Source organism: Fistularia commersonii, chromosome 6 (genome assembly GCF_037954325.1).
Source record: "Fistularia commersonii isolate RoL2024-O1a breed Wild chromosome 6, RoL_Fcom_v1.0, whole genome shotgun sequence".
NCBI lineage: Eukaryota > Metazoa > Chordata > Actinopteri > Syngnathiformes > Fistulariidae > Fistularia > Fistularia commersonii.
In genome coordinates, this window is record NC_141289.1 from 7,343,136 (window position 1) to 7,367,986 (window position 24,851).

At 44.8% G+C, this 24,851-nt stretch overlaps 1 protein-coding gene across 13 annotated transcripts in view; it reads left to right on the plus strand.

The window, feature by feature from the left end:
- dmd (dystrophin) overlaps positions 1–24,851 on the plus strand; it is a 356,433-nt gene that overhangs the window by 111,256 nt on the left and 220,326 nt on the right. For all 13 annotated transcript variants that reach the window (XM_086147909.1, XM_086147907.1, XM_086147902.1 and 10 more), the window contains exons 2-3: positions 2,693–2,754; positions 23,164–23,256. In XM_086147909.1, coding sequence (XP_086004035.1) covers positions 2,693–2,754; positions 23,164–23,256 — 155 coding nt within the window. The remainder of the gene's footprint in view (positions 1–2,692; positions 2,755–23,163; positions 23,257–24,851) is intronic.

Genomic DNA, 24,851 nt, shown 5'->3' on the forward strand with positions numbered 1-24,851 from the left:
TCACCATTATCCACTTTCTAACCTTAGGAACTTTTTTCTTAGGAACTTCTGTTTGTTGGTGCAGCAGAGAACAGGCAACCTGGACCTCAGCTCTTAGCTGCGGCTCCAAGGCAGGGTCTTTTTGCGGTTCCTTAGGAACTCATAGCTTCTTGGTGATTGGTGGAAATCATAAACCACATCTGTTACAAGATACTTCTTGCAGAGTGCTATTTTTGAAAAATATCGCAGACCCTGGTCTACTGTTTTCTTGTGACCCACTATTTTTAAATTGTCGGACGGGGTTGGACTTACTGTCCATACATCAACGGAACATTCAGTTGAGGGCAAAAGGGAGCACTCTGTTTCCGAGATGTCTCGGCGTTGCGAAAGGAGAGGTTACGTCGAGCACATGCACTTCTTCCAAAACCTCAGAAATAAACAGCCAAGATGCCGCTAACTTGAATTGACGTTAAAAAAGGAAAAGGATGACAGTCGAGAAGCTGGTCGCCAAATCAAACCTTGTTTAATAAAACAATTATGATTGGGTGTTTGAGGAAAGCACAGCGGGCAAACCAAAGGTGTTGTGGAAGCGGCTAAGCTGTAGCAGCTACCTGTGGAGGCAGTACAGTAACTTTTATTCACCAGTAACTTTGTATCGTTTATTATAAATAATTATAAAACCGATATTGAACATCAAGAGCATGTACAAGCCAGAGCTTCACACTCATGACCTGAGCTTTGCAGGTGTTAAGAAGGTTTGTGGATGTCTCCATGAGGACAGAACAACAGGTACACACACACCGACAGACACAAACACACACACACACACACACACACACACACATACATACAGACGGAGTACTTACTTTAGATGAGACTGTCTGCCAGTGTTCTATTTCATTCATGGCTCAGTGCTCAGGTCGCCATTAGCCCCGACATAGTGTGTGTGTGTGTGTACGTGTGTGTGTGTGTTGTTTTTTGTGTGTGTTGTTTTTTGCGCGTGGCTGCCGTCTCGCCACATTGTGCCGCTCAACGCGGGACCTTTTAATTAAAGGAGAAGTTTCATTATCGGCTTCATTAGTCAGTGGCTGTCCAGTGTCAACACACACACACTCACACACACACACACACACACACACACCAAAAGTGTACTGTTAGCTGCGCTGGCATAATATTTAACCTGATGTTCTGTTTCAGCATGAGAGTGTAATTTATTACTCGTAATAATGGGAGGTGACCCCATTTCCAGCCAAATGAGGGAGGCGGCAGCGTCGTTTGAGGGGGGGGCGGTTGTTATAAGTCATCACACTGGCATTTCCATTGTGACACACACCGGGGCGGATGACACAATTCATGCCATGTTCTCGTCCATATCGATTTGTTTCCTGCGCTCATTGATCCGCCCTGTTTTGTGGGTAAAGTGATCAGGATTATCTGAGCTCCACCCGAGAAAAGCCTGGGAAGCGTTGGTTTCCGTATCACATAATTTGCAAGATTACATAAATCCTGCAACCTTGGGCTCATTGCATCCCTTGGAAAGCGAACAACAGACACACACACACATGCAATACAGTATTTCTTCATACACTTTCCAGGTAGGATATCTAGGAAATGGACTTTGCAGGAAACCGTGAGCGCCTCACTCTCAATTAACGGTTGAATTTCACTTCGCCGTCTCGGTCCACAAGGAGATCTCAGCAGGAGACAGAAAGACACCCTTAGACGGGAGGCTTTAACTGGGAGACCACTGATTTGGCATGAAAATGAATGAATAAATATGCTGAGACTTGCTTCCATGTAGAAGTGACTCAACTCACTCGGAAGTGACAATCATTCATTCATTCATTTTCTATGCCTCTTATCCAGCAGTCGGGATCTCAGGCAGGACTCACCTTCTAATTCACACGTCATGTAGATACGCATCCATTCATTCTCTCAACGCCTGTCGTATAGAGACATACAACCCGCCACTTTCTCATTCAACCATTCATTCATTCCAACCATTCATTCATTCATAGATTCATTATCTATTCCACTTATACAGGTCTAGAGGTGGGATTCACCCTCTCGTTCATGGATCATATGGAGATGTGCAGCCATTCACACCTTCATTCAAACAGTCATTTAGAGACATGCAAGTATTCACTTCCTGCATGTTTTTGAACTGTGGGAGGGACCTGGAGAACTCTGAGGAAGAACATGTGGAGAACATGAGACTCCACATAGGAAAGCCCCCTGTCAGAATCCAACCAGGGAGCTTCTGGCTGTGAGGAGGAAGCAAATGAATCTCAAATGAATCTTCTAACTCAGACCTACCGGCAGAAAGTTGGCCGGGTGACTCACCGTTTTCCGACAGGAACCTGTAATCCGAAGAACCAGATCTGACTTTGCCCATGTGGAGCAAACAAGTACTCGGCTATGATGGCAAACTGTGTGTGTGTGTGTGTGTGTGTGTGTGTGTGTGTGTGGTGGTGTGTGAGAGCAGGAGCTTGGGAATGTGTGCCGCCTCACTCTGACGATGGTAAACGCATGCGATGAGAAGGCAATTAGCGCGGAGAAGATCAGAGGAGCCTCCCGTCATGCAAAGCACCTTTCGTATTTCTTCCCATGCACGTGCATGTGAGACGGAAGCCTCCCAGATATCAGACAGCTTCACACACGTCCACCTTCCTATTCCCTGACCGTGCATCTGTGCTTTTCCTTTGTCCGGCAGATGAAAGAGAAGACGTCCAGAAGAAGACTTTCACAAAATGGGTAAACTCACAGCTGGCTAAGGTAAGACAGCCCGTCGCCCATTACACACTCCACTCTTCTTTTTTTTTGTTGTTTTCTTCCCCGCTCCATCCCTTTTGTCTCAACAGCAATTTAAGAATCGACAATCGGAAAATGTGCCGTTCGCGCTTTCTGACAATTTAACTCACAACAATGAGAAAAATATGTGAAGCGCTCCATTTCGGAAAGTGATCATTTAAAAAAATAAATAAAGAAGCCAAGAAAATATTTTGGTCTGAGCTCGCTAAAACCTCATTCAGATAGGATTAGCATTGGATCACACTCCGCCACCATTTTCACCCTTCATCCAATAATTGTCGTCTAATTGCTCTCTTGCGGTTTAATTGCTTTTACTGTCGTCCCGTTGTGCACTTCCTGCATGTTGGTCTGAGAGAAGGCAGGTGTCAGAAGGACCAGAAGGCGCTTGGACCTGATTAGCGTGACCACACACCCCTCCGCCCAACCATCAGCCCTCCAGAGTCATTACTGTAATCGAACCGAGGTAGATCTTATTTATATGGCGCCAAATCACAACTGAGGTTTCTGATGACGCCTTCCATTTAGAGCAGTACCGCACTACTGATCTATAGGATGATCTACAGAATCCCTAGGAACCCCCAGAAGCAAGCAATAACAGGAACCTTGGACAGATCCCAGCTTAATGTTGGTGGCATTCTGCCTCAACCGGCTGGGGAAAACGAGAGAGATGAGGGTTCGGAGGGACAGGCACAAATGATCTATTGCCAATAATAGATACCGCACAAGAAATAATAATGGTGGATGCCTTGCAAGATGTTTGCAGGGGAAGCCCTGCCCCCTGGGAACCTGCAACACGAGATATGACGTTAATATGATACATGGATTTTGGGGGGATAGGAACGAGAGCTGTGCATCATTGGGTATTCCTCAGCAGAGGCAGCGTCTCCCTGGCCTCGTGCTAACTATGAGCTTTGTCAAAAAGAAAGGTTTAAAGCCTGTTCCTAAAGAAAGAGAGGGTGCCCACCTAGCTGTAGCCACACTGGAAGACATCTTTTTGTTTGTTTGTTTGTGTGGTTGCCACGGCAGTGACGTCCATCCCAAACTGAAAGCGTTGGTGCTGCCAAAAATTAGGTTTTGGATAAGCTAGAAATCTGCATGTATTTTACGATTTACATTGATCTATTCCCGTGCGTGAGAACTCACTTGCCCCCCACCAATCTCAAGATGCACATTCACTTATTCACACCTCTTACTTTCAAAAAGGAAAAAAAAACAGAAAAGGACGAGGGGAAAGAAATGGTGTTTGAGCGCCAATCAAGAGAGAAAGTACTGGGCATTTTTTTTTTTTTTTTTTTTTTTATGATAGCCATTTCCTTTTTTAAGGGCTGCATTGCAGACACAAACATTCAGTGTGTAACTGAGATGTTCATTCTGGGATGTGTGGGAAATCCTAGTGGTCTGACATAAGTCAGGTTTGAGTCTATATTTAGGACTTGCGCTGTAATTCGATAAATGTGAAAGAGACGCTTCTTACTCTCTGCGTCTCTTTTACTTCTTCCTCTTCGATCGAAGGCGTCAATTAATGCGTCTCCCCGCGGGGACGAGACACTTCTGTTGAATTTTAATTTCCCCTCCCGTGTGTTTGTTTACGGCGTCGCTCCCATTCCCATTTTTTCAATGTTGATTACAAGGACGCCGGAGGTGTGCCGTTGTCATGGCGATAGAGACTTAAGGACAAGGGTGCGTGCGCATGACGCGCGTGACTTGGGGACGGTCGAAGAACGGGATCCGATCGCGCCCCCCATGATTAAAGATTACCTCGTCCCCCTGCTCCTTTAGATATATATAAAAGAAAATCAAGATGAGATGATATTGCAGGCATCCTTTCATCCGTTTGGAAGCCATGGTAGATGCATATCATGCATCCAGTCCTGGTTGGATGATCCCAGCACGCATGAACAAGACTCTGGAGACAGTGAGAGTGGGATTGCAGTCAAGTGTAATTGAAAGGGAAGAGGGAGGGGAGACACGAGACACGGGAGAAAAGAAAAAAAATAGTGACTGCGAAGGAGCGAGAGGGAAAGGAAAGTTCAAGGGATGGTGGGAGGAGGGAGATCGGGGGAGTTCGGCGGCAACATTTTTGAGAAATACGGAAAAAGATTTGCAGCGGCGGAGGAGTATCCTGTCAAGCCTGGTTGTGATTTGCCTCTTTATGAAATGTGAAGCAGCAAATTTTTTAAGGAAAAACAACAACCTACCTTTCTGGCTGCACACTTAATGCTACAATTTATTGCTAAATGTAACACTAAACTTCATTTTGCTATGGAGTGAATGCTGCTCCTCTTTTTAAAACGATCGAGCCATCCCCGAACAAGTCTTTCTCACAGATGATGCTCTCTGTCATGGTATCTCACCAACAGCAACAAGTCCACAACACGCACACACCTCGCTCATGATTATCCATAATTGTCTCTTGGATACTTAGTGGCGGGCGACCACTGAGTCTTAAAATGCCACGTCACGGACAGCGGCGGCTGCATCGGTGTCGAACGCTCATCCCGCTTGCTTTTAATTCAGATCTCGGCTCGAATCGCAAAGCAAAAAAATCCACTGAGGGACGGCTCGGATCTTTGAACACTCCTGAGTTGATGCAATAGGAAGTCGAAGTTCCAATGCATGCTTCAGTGCGGCCGGCGAAAGGGAAGCTGACCTTTTCAAACAAGACAACATGGCGTTGGTAGAATCAGGGAAAAGACTTCTCGGTCCACAAGTGGACATGAGTTTGCCGACCATAAAGATCCTGCTGTCTGCTGCACCTCTTTCTTAGAACGTCCATTGTCAACAACTCCTGGCTTGCACCGTGTTTGTTATTGCCTGAGTGGGGACTCTGCTCTGCCCTCTCATGGTTGTATTACTTAAAAGCAGTGACACCATCAGGCATACATGGGAAGTATTTGGTCAGTGACACTTGACAACGTTTGTAATGTTAGCTTAAAATAGCCTTAGCTGTGAAGCCGCGGGTGGAGGAGATGCTCGAACACAAACAGAAAACGTGGTGAATCTCCAAAAGGTTGACGGCCCAGATGGGCTGCTGCCAAGTATCCGAAGGGGGGGCTACGGGTTGCAATAAGCTAAATAATCTGACCGGCCCTGACAGCTAAGACAAAATAAAAAAAACACCGCGGGACCAATACAGTAAACATCGGGGTTCGGGTTTCGCTACCATCACAATGCAATATCATACCGCCTCCATAACGGAAAGGTTAGGAGTACTAAGGAGGTCAGCGACAGCCAATTACCTCCCCAGAGAGAGGGAGGTCCTGAGGAGACAGCTCGGTGGGAAGAATAAGATGCAGCCCCCGTGAAACATATGCCCCGCCGCAGATCACACACTCCGCTAGAATAATAAGCCAGTCAAAGGAAGAGATAAACGCTGGTGATAGCGGCGCGCGGACTCGGCGCAGCGGTATCAGGAAACCATGGAGGCCAAGGACGAGTGAGTGTCAGAGCCGCCGTCCTGGATGAAACATGGAACCTACACAAGTACATACAAAAATAAGAGACAAAGCCAATACCTCGGAGGCCACCTGAGATCAAAAAAAGAGAGGATGGTGATGAAGGGTTTGGGAGAAGACACGCCAATCCTTCATCAACGGGTTGCTACAAACCCCAGAAAGAAGCTAGGAGGGATGTTCTTCCGACCAACCCGTGGCGCTCGGCTGGATTTGAAGTGAAACCCGGATGGAGACGAAGCAAAGTGTGCTGAGCGGTTTCCTGCCACTCTCGCTGGAATTTAATAATAAGCTTCTTCTAATGGGAGATAAGCTGGAGCTGCTGTTTTCACAAACGTTCATATAGGAGGAGGTAGAGAAATGTAGGGAATGTTTTATTCATGTCGTCTCCATCAAACTCCCGATTGCCTCGCTCGTCGTCCGCTCGGCTTCCCCCTGTGCGCTGACTCGCCGAAGCCCGTCGGGCAGCGGCGGTTTCTGTCACCCGCGGTTTCCAGCGTAGACTCGACTAGCCCGGAAAAACTGCTGATAGGAGCTGGCTGGAGCCAAAGTGCAGAACACAGCGCGAGGGCTATCATCTGCTGGCAGCGAATGCAACATCCACCGGACAGAGACGCCTCAAAAAAAACCTCTCTGTGGACGGACCGACTTTCATATTAGTATTACAGTCGTGTCGGAAATTAAGGATCTGAGTCATTCAGGGCAAATGCTGTGTCTGCTGTTATGTACAGTGAGGATTGCAATGACCTCTATAGTGGAGAGATGACGCGACCTCTGCGCAATTGATGGCCTGACGCAAGAGGTCAGGACTCTGCAGCCCTTGGAGACAGAAGTCTTTGCATTCAAAGTGGAGGCCTGCATTGAACGGATGAGGAGGTCTTGGACTTGAGCTTTCACCCGGATATTGTGTTGAATTCCGTTTCAAAACAGACAAACACACACAAACAGTACCTGCAAATCCATCTGCGCTCAGAGAGGTCACCAACCCAGACCAGTCCCGGGTTAATCCCACCAAACCTCAGCCCAGGTGAACTGATGGACTTCTTCTACCTCACAATCATCTGTTCGGATTCAAACTCAGCTGAGTCCCTGTGAGTCATACCTTTGTCCCGCAAAAGACACGCAGATGACAACTCGGTCATTAAGAGAAAAAAAACTTTTATCTCGGACCGATGGACAACCCCGACCCCAGCAGGTATTAACCTGAACTCCCCACAGCCGGTTAGCGCTTGGGAACCTCTGGGATAAAGAATGTCTTCAAGGGGAGAAACAAAAGTCTGCTGCCGTGACGAGATTTGACGACAATTAGTTAAAGGAGATGTTACATAAAATATTTTTGATTCGCAATGTTTCTGTCTGCTTCTATAAACAGACTGAAAGCACCGCATTGTGCGCTTTAAATCCTCGGCATGCGGAATAAACCCTGAGATTTAAAATGATTCAATTAACTTGAATTACGCTCCAGGATGTGACACTGCACCGCCAAGGCAGGGAAAAAGAAAAACTGTAATAAATATATTATTTTGCTTTTTTTTTAAATGACCAAATGAAAGGCAAGGACAGCAGAAAGCAGGGGCAGCGTTGAGGAAGAGGAGAGGGTGGCGCTCGTCCAGTGCCAGTGTTAATTTCACACACTGGCTGTCACTGTTTCGGTCTTCAGAAGCAGCAAAAGAACCCTGCAGGAGGGGGAAGAAGAAGAGGCGGGCCTGATCCACAGAGAAGAAAACAGCGGAGGAAGATACAGAGAAGATAGAATTCCCAAATGCGAGGATTTCAAAGTTATCTCCTCTTGGCTCCCGATCTAATTTTATGCTAATAGAGTTCAACCTGGGCTCAGAACTCCACGGCAATCCCGATAATGAAACGACAAAAGAGACGTTTTGGAGCTTAAATCCCGAAACCGCCCTCCGTCTCGTGGATTTGTGGAGCATCGCTTTGTATTACCTGTGTTTACTGGTGTGTCACCGTTGCGAGTGGGGTGATTAGAGGAGGGGAAGTGGGAGGAAGGAACGGGCCATGGATCCTTCTTCAGCCAAGCACAAATTCCTGAGCCTACTGCATAATTTTCCTTCATATCCGAGCGGACTATTTTTGTCAAACATGCACTTGGTGGTGTACAACTGAGCCGAACATCGCACCCTGCAAAATCGAGCCTTTGATTTCGGTTTAATTGATGTGTTTTTTTATTCCTGGAAAAAGGACAATTAATACTGATCCAACTTGATTTATAGCATTGCTTTAGTAATCAAGGTACATTGTAGGGCATGGCTACCTTGGGAATGACAAACTGCTATCAGTGCAGGATGTCTGCATCTATTTGTCTTTTTCCTGTTTGGCTGTACTCCTTGTGTCTAATCGGGGTCCTTTCTGTTTGCTAAAAAGTCAGGAAATGAATGACCGAAGCACCCAACTTTGGGTTGTTACGAAAGGAGTACTTGAACAAATATAGTCGCTTCCATACTGTCGCTTCCATACTTTTTGCAGTTAGAACCTCTTTAGGAACTGGTTTCTTGGTGCATCCAGACAGCATCAGAACCAGGGGCCATGGACCTTCATTTCTGAGAGCCATTTCAGCTCCTATTCTGAGGCAGGGTCTTTTACAGCTCATATGATGAGCTCATATGATGTAGGTGCTTGGTGATTGGTGGACCTCATAAACTACACCCATTACCAGATACTTCTCACGCACCTTGGAGCACCATTTTTAGAAACCATAGCGGGCACTGGTTAGCTGTTTTTTGCAATTTGCTGAAAGAATGGACAAAAGCAGCAATAAATGGAGGGACAAAAAGGTCCGAGCTCTAAAAGAGGACCAAGAATAGCAGCATTTTGGCTAAAATATGTCCAGAGTTAGCTAATGGTAGAGTTCTTCAGCCGGCGAATCAGTGCAGGGAGAAGATACAAACAACCAAAACCAACTGATACTCCACGTTTATTATTCCATGAACGCTGTGGCAGCTTCCACCTCCACGTTGCCCATGTCAACTTCTTCTTCTTCTTAGATGTTTCGTGTTTGAGTGTGAAGCTTAAGGTACACGTCAGAAACGTTTGTGTCACACCGGTACCTATCGTGGTCCCTTAATGCCGCTGGGGATACAAAACCAAAAAAAGTTCCTGGAATCAAATTCGAGTGGGACACTTATTAGAACTGAGTACTTTGAATGTCTGAGAAGAAATGCTGTGGTTGCAAAAAGGTTACATTAAAATGATAAAACACAGTAAGCCCTGAATGAACCCTGGGGTAACGTATATTATGAGGTGTTTGGAGAATCTTTAATCAGTTCCTTCTAAAAGAGGTATCGGCAAAAGAGCCTGACCTCATCATAAGTACTCCAGTGATGTACAAATAATAACTTGTTGCTAAAATCAAAGCTGAAACTATTCGATCTGCTATAGACTACTTTGTAGATTGCTCTGTGCTCGGTGAGGTCATTGAAGCTAATGTACGACTGCAGTTAATAGGGAGATGCACCAGGACTGTACGCCCCATCATCTCTTGTTCATCGTATATCCTCTTTGTGAGTCTTCTCTTGCTGATGCTTTCTATTATTTATTTCCCAGTCACCCGCTCCAGTGTTTAGACCAGTGAGCAGCTCGTTCTTGGAGACACAATTAGCCTTGTGAGAGACTCTTGGTATTGTGAAGCCCATCATGTCAAATAGACCGCCGTTTTAAGGTCATCAACGAGATGGTTCCTGGCTTGTTGGATTTTAAAAAGGCTGTTTGTGGTTTCAGATTGTCCGGAGCATTGGATTGTATTTCGATTCTTGTTTTGCTGCCAGGTGTTTTTTTTTTGGCACCGATACGGCTGCTGTTCAGAACAAGCGAAGCTACAAGCACATGATGCGAGATGTCCTGTGGTCGACAGCTACGCACTGGCGTGGCAGCCGTCCTGCTGGTCTTTTAGCAACACGCCAATGGCCTCCTTTCTTGTCAGGACGCCAGCAGAAGATCGGTAACATCGACACGATTCCTGAACATCCATCGGCATGGACTCATCGTTCCGTCGGACTCATGAATCCAAAAGACAAACAAACATGTATTTGTAAATCAAAAGTGGATGCCATTCTGCTCCTCCAGAGCTGAATTCCTCCCCCGGGTAATTTATTTTTGGTCTGACTGCTGAGGAATTGAAGAAGCAGACACTGTTGAATGTCACCTGTTCACAGCAGGTACTATACGATCAGCCTGTACCTCCACCAAGCAGTCTGTGCAAGCACATCCAGGCATTCAGAATCTATGGCATATCTAGCTACTGCATTCTTACAGATATGTTACCATCTGCTGTGGTTCCTTTGGTTGTTTTTTTTTTTTTTTTTTTTTTACATCACCAGCTACTTACATATTCAGAGCACTGACTGGTGACTGTACATGCTGCGGTAGAAGTCAAAGATAGAAGAAAAATTCAGTCGAAATGAAATTTATATTCAGGCATTATCTTTGGTCATCAGGCATTGAGTTTTTTTCAATTCATTCATTCATCACCTATAAAGCTTAGCATGTACGGGAGCTGAATCCTATCCCTGCTGGAGGCGGTATTCACCACTGGCCGGTTGCAGGCGCCACAGGGAATCTCAAAATCTGTGCACTTAAGACCTTAAAACACTTTATAGGCTTGACTTGTTACTTTGACACTTTATAGTTTTATTTTTATTTCTCATTCTCCCCCCTTTTTTATACTGTTTATACAATTTCCTACTATTTATTATTGTTATGTTTTACTTGAAACTCTGGCACAACAATTTACTTTGGTATAAAATAAAGTTGCTCTTATTCTTATTCTTATAGTGGCATATGAACCATTCACTTACTCGTTCACACATGGTGTGTAGAGATGTTCAATCATTTACCCTCTGGTATCCAGAGGAACCTCACACAAAAATGGGCAGAAAATGGGAGACGGCACACGAAAAGAACCCCAATCCAGCTACCTTCTTGCTATGTGGCGTAAGTGCTAAGTAATGCGCCACGTCACGATTTTTGAATTTATTATCGTTTCGTTCGTTTTGCATTAAATTGCATAAACATGTTTAGCTTGCCTACTATGCGGACTGAGGATGCTTTTTGGCACTTGAAAAAGCAGGGGTGACTAACGATAATGTAATGTACACCCTCTTGTATGAATGTATCTAGATGCCTCTTCCATGAATGAAGCCCGAGATAAAAATTTACCGGCTTTATTTTTGGAAAGCGCCGGTATCATCTTGACGGGAAAGATGAATGGGCATGGGCAGAGCCCGGGTTCGGCCCGAGGTGGTGGAGATTTGGGTTGACCCAGTGCAGGGCTGCTACAGACCACATATCATACGACACTAAAACCTTCTAGATGAGCGGTTTGAACAAAAAGAATGGTTCAGTGATACGTCTCGGGCTCACAGTGAGCCGTCCCTTAGGTTTCGCTGCAGTGCTTTTACAAGATAAATTGGATAAAGGCATTTGGATGAAAGTATGACTACCACTAATTTAAGTTTAGAACCAAAGCTTAAACCTGCTTTGATTTATGCAGCTGACATTCAAAACACTGGTAAACAAAGCAGAGGGGTTGGAAATGGAGATGCAAACCGTAGCCATTTACAAGGGAGGAAGCGCGCGACAACGGCGCCACTCGAGATACATCATCTTTTACAACGGAAGATCTTTGGTTAAGATGATAAGGTAGCTGTCTTTTATCTTTCCTTATGTGAATAATTTCAGAGCACCGCTCTGTAAAATGTTCCCGTTAGCTTGTCTCTGCACACACACACACACACACGGCAGTGTTGAAGCTGCGTGATGCACTGGCAGATTCAATATCATCACGGGGGGATATTCATCCCTAAGTATCTGCGACCTTCGCCATATCAGAGTCGACCCCTACCGTTATGTTGTTTTATTCCATGCTTTGATCCAACAGAGGCTATGCAAAAATTAAATCCAAGCAGTGACGAATCGGGACGCATTTGAGATAAGAAGCAGTCAAACAAACCAGCCACCATCGGTGTTCATTGTGTTGCCCAAATATTAGCAACATACAAGAGTGTCACTGGTTGATGGTTGCAGTTGATATTCTACTAAATAGCAACATGAAACCATGTTGATGGCCAGCTGGGAGTCTTCTGAGAACTGCTAACAAACATATGTGCTATTTCTCAAAATCTTAAATCACACATCGTCAAGCAAGGAACATGTTTGGTTTGGAGGATGGATATTGATGTGGTCATAGGGTATTTATAACAAACTAATGGCAACGTTCTACGGTTGTGGTGTAACGAACTGAAATTAGCACAAACTTCACGCGCCTTTGGTCACATATACTTTTAAAAGCCCTAGAAAGTAGAAAGTCTCCAGGTCCCAACAATCTCCCCACTTCTTTCTCACGCCTGGCTGCAAATATTTCAGCTGAACCACTGTCACGTGTTTTAAATCTTTTCATACAGCTGATTTACAGCTTTAAAATTTCGCCAAGGTTCAAATTCAGGACTATTTGTATTTCAAATTTCATTTTATCCTCCCGCTTATCTGGTTTAAGGAAACAACATAGTACAATTTCTGATCCATGGGAGTCCTAAATGATTTGTGGGAGACTTTGGATACCAAGAATTACTGAGCTAAACTTTTCATCACCGATGATCTTGAGATCTTAAGTCAAGAGCTGTCAATTACAAGCCAGTCAGACCGAACTGTGATCGGTTCTCAAATAACCCTGTCAATTGTAAGCGATGCATGCAGGTCAGTTGTCTTTACGCCACCACCACCAAGGGCGTGCCACAGGGTTCAGTCTTAGGATCCTATCTTTTTATAATTCAATCAACAGTGAGGGTGAAAATACAAATGTACCTGTACATCTTCAGATGACACTAATGTTGTACAAGCACCCTTATATTTGAGCGTCCACAGCATCTCAGCTGTTCCGCCTTTGAGCCGGGCCGGTAGCCGTTCTTCCCTTGCAACACCCCAATCTGAGGCATCAAATTTGATGAAAGCCTTTCCCTTAAATGTCACCTTGATTGTATTTTAAAGAATTAGCAAATGAAACGAGGCTTCTTCTTCGGAAACGGGTTGTCGCTACCAACTTCTTGCGCCTTCAAGGTTATGGGGGGAGATTATCTTTTATGAATCCCGAAGCTGACTGTCTTTATTTGTTGCATGCTGTCAATCATGGAGCATGAAGTTTCATTACAGGTTGCAAATTTATATCCATCTTGCACAGACTCTTGCATTTTCAACTACAAATCGATCTGAGGCCTGCTGCGCCACCATATTTATCCTCTGACATGTTACCTTCTCAGTGTAGCCACAGCTTATGTTCCGAGGATGATACCACGCTAACTGATCCATCTGTCCTAGCATAGCCGGCCAGGAAGGTATTCCTACTCTGGCCCCTAAAATCCTGGAACAGAGTCTGAAGCCGTTTGGCTTCATTCCCCTGAGCAGGCTTTAACTTTCTCGAGTCACTGCAGAGGGCATCTATGGGAACTCCCTCCTGCTCCGGGTATTTTATTCAATTTCAGCCGTTTTATTACCTGGCGCCTTTGCACATTTATTGTACAGTTGTGTTCAGCACAGACTATAAAAATTTGCCTGCTTGATTCGCGTTGTCTCTCTGTAACTCTGGTGCGTTGTTGTGTAACAGGTCTGTATACCGTATAGAAAGTACCGTAATTTCCGGGCTATTGAGCGCACCTCAATATAAGCCGCACAGGCTAGCCGATCGCTATCTCGGGTTTCCTGCTGCGCACTAAAACCGTCAATGTCGTCTTCTTTGGTGTCGGAGTTGAACGGACTCAGAATTTCCCGGTCATTTCATCGGTCCGATGTGACGAGTTTAAACGTTTTAGCGGCGTGAAGCTCGTTAGCGCCCCCCACCCGAAGTCCATATATTAGCCGCATCGTTATTTACGTGAAAAAAGTCGCGGCTTATCGTCCGGAAATTACGGTATATGTAAATATGAATTGACGTGACAGCGGCATGCCGGTTCAAGCCCAAACGCCATTGTCCCGCCATGCATTCAAGATTAAATTCCATCACGGTGATACTAACGGATAAGAGTCACTTGCTTCAGTCAGCGAGATTGCGAGGATGTGAAACCGACATTACACAGTCAGAGAGTTTCAGCTTTCAAGCATCTCTGCGAAGTTGTCCCGTTGGTCAGCTCACTCGGGCTGAAGACGGCGGACCATCCGTGTATTCCTCCGCTGATCATCTGCTCTGATGATGCATGGAAACGCTTCAGCTTAACACTGTTGAAGTGATTCGGGCCACTAGCAGCGCTTAAAAAGTGGCAAAAGGGGAAGGTTTCAATTTAAATCTATATGCTAATTCTAAGCCCGACCGCAGACGGCAGAGTCTGACGGCTGGCTTTCAACTGTAGTGTTTTGAGGAGCTATCCTTCTCTTAACTGAGTATGAATCTAGATGACATAAATGTTTTTTTTAAGGAGATGGGGGGGTTTAACTTTTTTTTTCAGTTAAAAAAAAAAAAAAAAGACTCTCCTGAAGGATGGGAGCCCGGTGGCACCTGCGGACAGACACGTTTCAGAATCAGAAAAGTAAATGCAGAAGATGTGTTTGAGTGTCCACCCCACTGTCATTATTGGCGTATGACAGTGGGCAAACTACGGCCCGCGGGCCACATCCGGCCCGTTGGTCTTTTTAATCCGGCCCGCCGAAGATCAGAACAGAATTCATACTTGATGGATGGCAATGATTGGACCAATGAATGCGGGAGCTCAAACAGGAGATTATTTCATTTTTGGAGCTACTTGAGAACAATTGAGACACAGATTAGCTTTGTGATTTAGCCTTTGCTGTGGACATACTGACACACATGAATCAACTGGATGTGAAACTACAAGGGAAAAAATGGTTTTTGCATGAAATGCAAATAAACGTCAGAGCCTTCAAAACTGAGCTGGTTTTATTTTCAAAGCAAATGTCAGACAATGTTCAGACAAATGTCAGATGAGTTCGATATGTACTGTTAACAAATGCGGTTTTTTTTTTTTTGTTTTTTTTTTTGATATGTTTTGTATCTCGTGGTGACCTGGCCCTTCTGTCAAATTCAAAAAGTCAATGTGGCCCCTGAGCCAAAAAGTTTGCCCACCCCTGGCACATGACATGGGGAATTCAAATTAGCGCAACAGGAAGAGGTCAGTCCACGAGGAGCAAGGTGTTATGTCTTCAAACATGAGTACTAAATGAAAAAAAAAACACGTGATGCGGCAGGCGTCGCTGACTCACTGATGACTTTGCGGGTCTCAACTGGCTTTTTGTCACCTCTCTCTCGCTGAGCTCATTGTGAAGTCAGTCTAAATATAATGTAGCTTGATGTCACGCCGCAGCAACAATGGACTCCGAGGGCCCGTCACTCTTTGAGCCCCCGCATCATCTTGTCGTATGTTCATTGTTGAAGAGGGACGAGCCCCGTGCCGTGATGTAACTTCCCGGAAGCGGTTTCGGCCTCGACTCAAATGCGCAACGAAGAGCGCGTTGGCGTCTTGCCGATGGTTGAAATGTTCAATCATAACTCGTCTGAAACATAAATATTCCGTCTTCAGAAAAGGAAACAAGTTGTCTTACACACCTGAGACGCTGTCTTGTGGTTTGATAATGAGATTTTTTTTTTTTTCCCTTGCAAGACTTTCATTCCGGCAGCGTTGATTTACATACATTACACTGGATTGAACCTCGGCAAGGCTCCGCGGCTGCACGCCGCCCGCCGGTCATCAATCTTTCCCAACACGAGTCGACCCAGAGCGTCAGCTCCCCCCCCCCGCCCTCCTCCGCCGTCTCCAATGAATTATATTTGTCTACTTTTGTCGAACGAAGGTGGACGGGGGAGACACACGCTTCCTGACAGGAGCTTTTTGTTTTTTCGCTTGAAGCGATGCTCCTGTCGAGTACGACGAATATCCTGCGGAGCAAACCGGCGTCTCGGTGCCGATCCAAGTCCTCCGAGCCAAGACGTCACCTTTTCGCTTTCCCGTGACATGAGCCAGAGGGACATTTCTCACAAGTATGACTCTTCCCGAGCAGACATGCCAGATGTCTCGCCTCGGAAGTTATCGCCGTGTTACGAAGATGTTTATGAGAAGAGGCCAAACAAGTAGCCGAGGAAGCTTTACCACGCAGAAGAAACCAGACGACTACAGGTTGATTCATCGTCACGGGTGAGGTGATCATGGAGAATTAATACATCGGACACAGACCCTTCTGATCTTTGCGCTGTCAATGTTCATTCATTCATTCATTCATCATCTCTACTGCCTCCTGCTGGGAAGCCTATTCTTACTGTCATTGGAAGAGGCTCAGATCAAGAGAATCCAACCATTCATCCTCTCATTCACACATCATACAGCCATTTCATCCAGATGTCTTCCAGAGACGCACAACCATTCACCCTCTGTTGCATTGAAAAATCTCAGTATGAAGGCACTTGAAAATTGATTGATGTCGAAGTGAGATTTTAGTTACATTGCAGGCACTACAATTAATCATACGTGGGTTGTTTTGGAGTAAATGCCACAAACTAAAGCATAAAGCACATCCATCCCAGACTAACACGAATTTCTTGTGCCCTCATCCCGAGTACATTCTCATTAGCATATCCAGCGATCTTCGATTGGTCCTTTCCTCGTTCTTTTTTCTCTCCTCCAATCACCATCCTATGTTCTCCTCGAGCAGACCTTCTTCTTCCTTATTTCTGGTTCTTCAGTCCTTCCCAATAAGGTAAATAGGTCTGGACTGGAAGGTTGTGACCTTTTTCCAGGCCGGCCAGCCCTGAGGTTATCTCGAGTTTGTCTGGTTTACTCTTAGGTTGCTTCTTGGTTATTAGTTGTTCTTCCTCAAAAGCAGTCTTTGCTTTGCATAATCTTTGAGCTTTTTATTTTCCAACAACGTGAAGGTGCTAACCGTTACATTACATTACATGACAGTCATTTGGCAGACACTTTTAACCAAAAGAACTTATAAAAAGTGCAATTCAGTCACAGAAGATCCGAACCACTGACCCTGCTGTCATTGCCAACATGTTCTGGCTGAATTTGACTCATGGTTGGATTTAAACAGTTCAGCGTGGCTGGTTGTAGATATCTTTTACACAGGACCAAAGCGGGAACATAGAATGAAGAGCAGCAATGCCTAATGAAGTCATTAAGAAGGTTTTGATGTATTGTTAGTTCTCTCTAGTACCAACTTGTTTTTCAACATTAAGAGCTGCGAGTAAACCTGAAACGTAAAACACGGTACGTAAAACACAGTTGAGCCTCCGTTGGAGCCAAACAGTCACATCCTGGCTCTCCTGAGGCGAGGAGAATCTGGACGTGCTGCCAATGCAGATGGCGGGTGGTGAGATCCAGATCAGACGTTTCTTCTGCACCGGCTCTTGAATGAAAGTTTGTTTGGTACTTTGATGGAAAAACTCACAATTAGTCTTACTTCCTCCATTTTTATAATATACAGTATATATACCGGACATATTTCTTCCTCTTCTTCTTCTTGCACGCTCCCTCTTGGGCCCCCACAGCCAATCATCTCCCTCCATCTAACCCTCTCCTCTCACTAACTTCCTATCCTCTTTCCCTTTATCCATCTATCTATCTATCTATCTATCTATCTATCTATCTATCTATCTATCTATCTATCTATCTATCTATCTATCTATCTATCTATCTATCTATCTATCTATCTATCTATCTATCTATCTATCTATCTATCTATCTATCTATCTATCTATCTATCTATCTATCTATCTATCTATCTATCTATCTATCTATCTATCTATCTATCTATCTATCCATCCATCCATCCATCCATCCATCCATCCATCCATCCATCCATCCATCCATCCATCCATCCATCCATCCATCCATCCATCCATCCATCCATCCATCCATAAAATATTATATTGTATGGTGGTGTATGATTGGACATATATGCCATATGAATGAAAGGGTGAATGGTACTTTGTCTCTATATCTGGCCCTGCGATTGGTGGAGGGTTAACCCCGCATCTCAATTTATGACAGCTGGGATTGGCTCCCGCCCCTGTGTGACCTTGAGTGTAGGATAATCTGTGTTGCTAATGAACGAATGAATGAATACGATAAGAATGAAGTTGTTTTTCCTAGATTCAATGTTTGAGAAGATAGATCACCCTTCGCTCGCTGTGTTTGATACTCTTCTCAGGCGCAGGTCTGTTACACACTGTTGAAAACAAAGGAGGTACATGGAGGTGTGTGAGTGTGTGTTTGCCTCATGTTTTGCGGATCCCCCCAGCCCGTGGTTATGGGATGCATACGTCTCTTAACATTACGTGTGTGTCAGTGAAGCAGCGAGAGCGTCTGGGTTTTGTGTTTGTGTCTCCGTGACTTTTTGTCCGCAAATCAGATGAAAAAAAAGATGAAGATAAAAACGGAGAATCGCAAAAACAAAAGTTCTCGCCGCGTCTCAGAAACGAGTGTGTGATCTCACACTTGTTCCTCGGAGGGACGTGGTGTCCAGGCCGCCCCCTCGCCTTTCCCCGGAAACTAGATTTCTAGTCTATTCGGAGATCAGGAAATTGCATTTCCTTATTTTTTATTATTTTTACGACTTGGAACAAGGTATCTAATGGACAGAAGCACGCACTCTTTCTCTCTCTCTCTCACACACACACACACACACACACACACACACACACACACACACACACATCACCGCATGGTAGGGAGGTCAAGGTTTTGGATTTTGGATATTTTCATAAGGGGAGCATGAAGTGGAAATACGATAAATATGGGCTCATGTTTGTTTGATAAAAGACGTGTTGGAAAGAAGGTACATCTGAAAGGCATCTCACCCTCATTCCAGGTGTGTTCCAATCCTGGGGCTTAAGGTCTGCTAGGCTCTCTCCAAGGACTAGAACTTTGGACTCATGCTTTGTGTGTTGGAAAGATAAATCGCTCTTCATCTTTGGCTTTGCAAAGTATGAACTTCTTGTAGGTCATAGAACCGTTTTAAGAGTGAGGCTGTTTCTGCATGCGGAGAGCAGAAGAATCAGACACTACAACCATTTTAACTCCTAGTCTGAGGCAGAGACTTTTGGTAAACCCATCTGATAGTGTATTGTTATTATTCCACATATTTATATGTGACTTCTTCCGCCCTTCTTCACACCGGCCCTCACCGTGACCCAAAAGGTTCCCTTGGAGGAGGCTAGTTCCTGGAACCAAATGTCGGAGGGAATTTTCAGTCTGATAGCAGCAGATTATCTCATCCCCCCGTCCAAGCTCGACAGAAGCGGCGAGTTGGTCCCTTCTGCAACCAGCACCTATAAGATTCCCAGATAGCGCCTCAAACATGGGTTTCAGGGCAGCGCTGCAGCTGCTTGAATGGTCTCCACCTTCATCATATTGCAGTTTTAAAGACACCGGATTGCATTCATACCAATCTCTCACTAGTGGCGGCAGAGCTGCTACGCATGACGCTAACCGTATCGTTGAAAGCTACTTGGGGTGCATTGTCTTGCCCCAAGGAGACTTCGGCGCTCAGACAGAATGGGCCAGAAATCGAACTGCCAGTCCTGCGATTATCGGGACGCCTTCTCTACCAATTGAGTCACAGCAGCTCCCAAACCAGACCATAACTTGAATGATAATATCATTATGGGCAACCACTAGGCAAACCGAAAAGCATACAGCGTTGAAGAGATGTGCCTTTCCTCCAAGGGCTGCATTGACAATCAAGAATATTTAGCACTGAGTAATAAAAAAAAAAAAAAACAGAGCCATACTCGAACATGTTAACGAAGAAACGAAGGAGGCTCTTGTTGAATGGAAATGGGCGCCAGTGGGTTTGCTGGTTTACTGAATGGCCACATGGAAGTCCTTCATTCAGTCATTCTTCATCTTATCCTGCACATGGAAGTCAGAATATCCCAAATCAATTCGGATAATAAATCCCTCCTAATTACTTACCTCACCGTTCCTCCCCTCCTTATTTATCTTTTTAATTTTCAAATGATCTCATAGCAGCACTTGTCCTGTGAAATCAAGCGTTATGGAAACAAAAGAAGAAAAATAAAATGATCCAAAAATCTTTTTGGACAGATTGGTTTGAAAGTCATACCAAAGGTCAAACTTTAGAGGGATTACGACCCAGAAATAAAAAAAAAATGTATATCTGTCCTTTTGATTTCCTGGAAAATGAGTTTGTGTCAGAGAGCAAGCCTTCTTTTGTTTGGTGATGAGGATTCAAGCCCGGCTGTGATTAGAATTTTAGGGATATCTTAGCTCTAGCATTGCTCACAGAGCAGACCCTTAAGAGATTGACATGTGGTGACACCATGTTTACTTCAGACCGAAGCACAGCGCTCTGCTCCACTTCAGCTGTGTAGAGGTTCTGTAGACGGTAGAGTGCTGCAGCTGCTTGACTTGTTTAACAGAAAAAACTTTCACACTTCAAACACTTTAATGCTGGAAAAATAATGATGCTCCCACGTACGTACCGAGGGTGTGGTTTGAAGAGTAGGAGTGTTACAACACAAGGTTGGATTTGAGTCACTGCAGCATGTGACTGGGAGGGGATTTTATCACGCTCATACATATTCTTCTTCTGTTCCTTTCGGCTTTTCCCTTCAGGGGTCGCCACAGCGAATCAACCTTCCCCATCTAACTCTGTATCCTCAAATCTCACACCAACTACCTTCATATCCTCTCTCACTACGTCCATAAATTCTGTGGTCTTCCTCGAGACCTCTTGTCTGGAAGCTCCAATTCCAGCATCCGTCTACCAATATATTCACTATATTCACTTCCATGACCGAACCATCTCAGTCTGGCTTCTCTAACCTTCTCTCCAAAACATCTAATACGCGCTGTCCCTCTAAAAGACTCATTCCTGATCCCGTCCATCCTGGTCACTCCCAAACAGAACCTCAGCATCTTCATCTCTGCGACCTCTAGTTCTGCCTCCTGTCTTTTCGTCATTGTAACAGTTTGTAGGCCATCACTGGTCTCACCACTGTCTTGTATACATTTCCTTTCATTCCGGCTGATCGTCTTTTATCGCATAGTACCCAACACTTTTCCAATTCCAACTCCGCTTGAACCCGTCTCTTCACCTCACTTCCACACTATCCGTTACTCTGGACTGTTGACCCCGAGTATCGGAAATCCTCCAGCTTCTTGATCTCCACTCCCTGTAGCCTCACCGTTCCACCCGAGTTCCTCTCATTCACACACATATACTCTGTCTTGCTGCGACTAACTGTCATTCCTCTCATACATATATAAATCTCTACCATTTTGGCATCCGGGCTCATAAAAATATAATTCTAGAAACCCCTGGAGTTCAATTTTAAAGCCAAAATAGTATTTAATTGATCTCTTTGTTTTAATAAGAATTAAAACCAAGCTGTGGGCGTGGAGGTTAAGGCAGGAAGTAATTAGACAGACAAACAAACAGCGGAGGCAGTCTTCCTCTGTATCAACTACATTAACCACGATTGAGAAAAATCAACCGTGCAAACGAGATCTTGCTTCCCATCACCATGAGAAAGGGGAGAGCTGCTTTCACATTTTAATACACATTCTCTCTCCTTGCTGTCATTGAAATTCTAATCAGTAATGGAATCTAAAAGAGATGCTCCCGGAGATATGTCCGCTCCCTGAATTGATAATAAATAATGAGCTCTCTTAACATGAATGAAAAAGAAAAAGGACGGGTGAATCCATCAGATCCAGCCCAGACAAATGTCTTCTTCGGAATGTCTTCGGAAGACATATGTCTGAATAAAATTTTTTTTTACTTTTATTTCACTTTTGCTCAGTCCAGTTTATCACATATACAATTTTACACGGGACTAAATTCACCCATTCATATCCACTGATGCCCCGATAGTGTCAGAGCTACCATGCAAGAACCTAAACAGAACGTTGGGGGTTCGGTGTCCTGCTAAAGGGCACTTCGGCATGAAGGTTTGCTTCTGCAGTGTAAAAGGTTGCAGGAGGTTCACTGGAAAAAAAACTGTCCAGACATGTGAATGACAGGATGAATGGTTGTATGTCTCTATAAGTGACCGTGTGATTGGTCTTCTCAGCCAATGACAGCTGGGTTAGACTCCTGACTGCAGGATAAGCAGCATCAATAACAAATAAATGAATGAATGAACGAATGAATGAATGTGAAGACCCATTTGAGAAGCTCCCATGACTCATTCGTTTATATAGAAACCGTGCTCTTCATTCCCGAACAGGTAAAACACCTTCTTGGTTTCTGTGTTCACTCTAAACCCCAAATTACAACGTTTCTCTGCCAAACCAGAGTGTTCTGGTTTTCAACCTGACAGAATCTTCTGACAGGGATGGATAATAGTGGAAGTTAAAAACCCGCAATTCGCCTGTTTTCATTTGAATATACTTTACTTTTGTGGTCGATGATGTAGCAGCACACCCCCAAACCTTGTCCCCCCTGTCAGCTGTTAGGGCCAAACAGAGACAAGCACTCCGCCTTCAGCCCGCAGCATTTTTTCCGCCGCGAAGGAACTGCGAGCTTGTAATCCTAGACTTCTCAGTGCTGATAAAGTACAACCTCTCGGGTATTAGCCGCCGTCTTCGCATTAAATGCAAGGATGCTGGGTTTATTACCCGAGAGATGTCTCAGTCGTCTCTTGGCCACCAAACCGGGGGATTGCCGTCTCGCTTTCCGCAACAGCGGCTGACCTTTTGACCTTGACGTCGAAACAAGGAGGCTGACCTCATCTGACCTGCTGGTGGTTGCGGGCGGCTCCTCATCCTGTCTCCTGTTGCAGCGAGGGAGGGGGCTGTTTTTATGGTTTCAAAAGGGGGAAAAAAGGATTAATATTTTAGACACATTCATTAAAGCGTAATGTGTTTATGTGATTCGATGATTTGCTCATTGTGTGTGTGTGTGTGTGTGGGTGTGTGTGTGTGTGTGTGTGTTACAGACAGGGAAACCACCCATAGAGGACCTCTTCTCAGACTTAAGTGATGGACGACGTCTACTGGAGCTGCTGGAGGGACTCGCAGGGCATGAGCTGGTAGGAGCGCATAAAACTCACACACACACACACACACACACACACACACACTGTCCAAGCTTACACGCTTTTCTGCTTTGCTTTATTCCATGGGTACTTTTTTAACACAGGAAGGGAGGTTTACAGCTTTCATTTATTTATTCATTCATTCATCACCCCAGGTGTCATTGGATGAGAGGTGGAGTTCACCCTGGACTCGTGGATCGAAGGGCCACCCACATAAAAAGACACAGAACCATTCACCCTTTCATTCAATAGTCATATTGAAATAAATAACCATTCACCCTCTCATTCAGACATACAACTATTCACTCAGTCATTCATAAAGATGAACGGCTATTCATTATCTCATTCACAAGTCATATAGAGACTTACAATCATTCACCCTTTCATTCACTGGACGGATTGAAATAAGTAACCATTCACCCTCTCACCCACAAGTCACAACAATTTGCTCACTCATTCACTCATCATATGAAGACATACAAGCATTCACTCACTCATTCATAGAGATGTACAGCTATTGATTATTTCATTCACATGTCATATAGAGATTTACAAGTATTTTGAAATAAACAATTCACTCACTCATTCACATCATATGGAGACATGAAGCCATTCACTCAGTGATTCACACACGCACCGTGCCGCCCCCACCCGGGTGTTCATATACTGCCTCAATCTCCAAATGCTGTCACTTTGGGATTCAAGAATAATCAATTTATAATATTCAGATGGGAATTTGAGCAACAGGATTTAACCTGTGTCTGTTTTGACAACGTGTACTCCTGTTCTTATCAAAACAATTGTTCCCCTTTGAGTAAGAAAACTAAAGCCTGAACAAGGCGATCGCTATGATAACACTACACCTTTAAATTCAGTTAGCGACGTCTCCATTTTTTTATGATTGAGGGTGACCCAATCAGTTCAATCAGCCCAAATACTTGAAAATGACCCTCCTGCCCCACGTCAGGTCAACACATCAGAGCTGCAGCTATCAATTATTTTTTTATAATCAGGGACTCTAATGAATTTAGTAAATACAATAAATCGGGATACCCATTTGCAGATGCTTCCTGTTCAGATGCTGCAACATAGAGGATGTGATTTTTACGATGAACACACTGTACCGTCCCGTTTTACTGGATCAGCATGTAGATGTCCCTCCAAATGGCCGGATACAAATGGCCGAAAATGAGTGTTCTCCGCAAGGTGGCCGTACTCTCCCTTAGACATAGGGTGAGAAGTTCGGCCATCCGGTAGGAGCTCAAGAGTAGAGTCGCTGCTCCTCTGTACAGAGGAGTCAGATGAGGTGGCTCAGACATCTGGTCAGGATGACTCCTGGACACCTCCAAGGGGAGGTATGTCCATCTGGGAGGAGGAAGACTCGGGACGCTCTGGAGAGACCATGTCTCTAGACTGGTCTGGGAACGCTTTTGGATCCCCTCAGAAGAGCTCGACCATGTGATTTGGGAGAGGGGTGTCAGGGCCTCCCTGCTCTGGCTGCTGCTCCAGAGACCCAACTTTAGATAAGCGGCTGATGGATGGATGGATGGATGGATGGATGGATGGATGGATGGATGGATGGATGGACC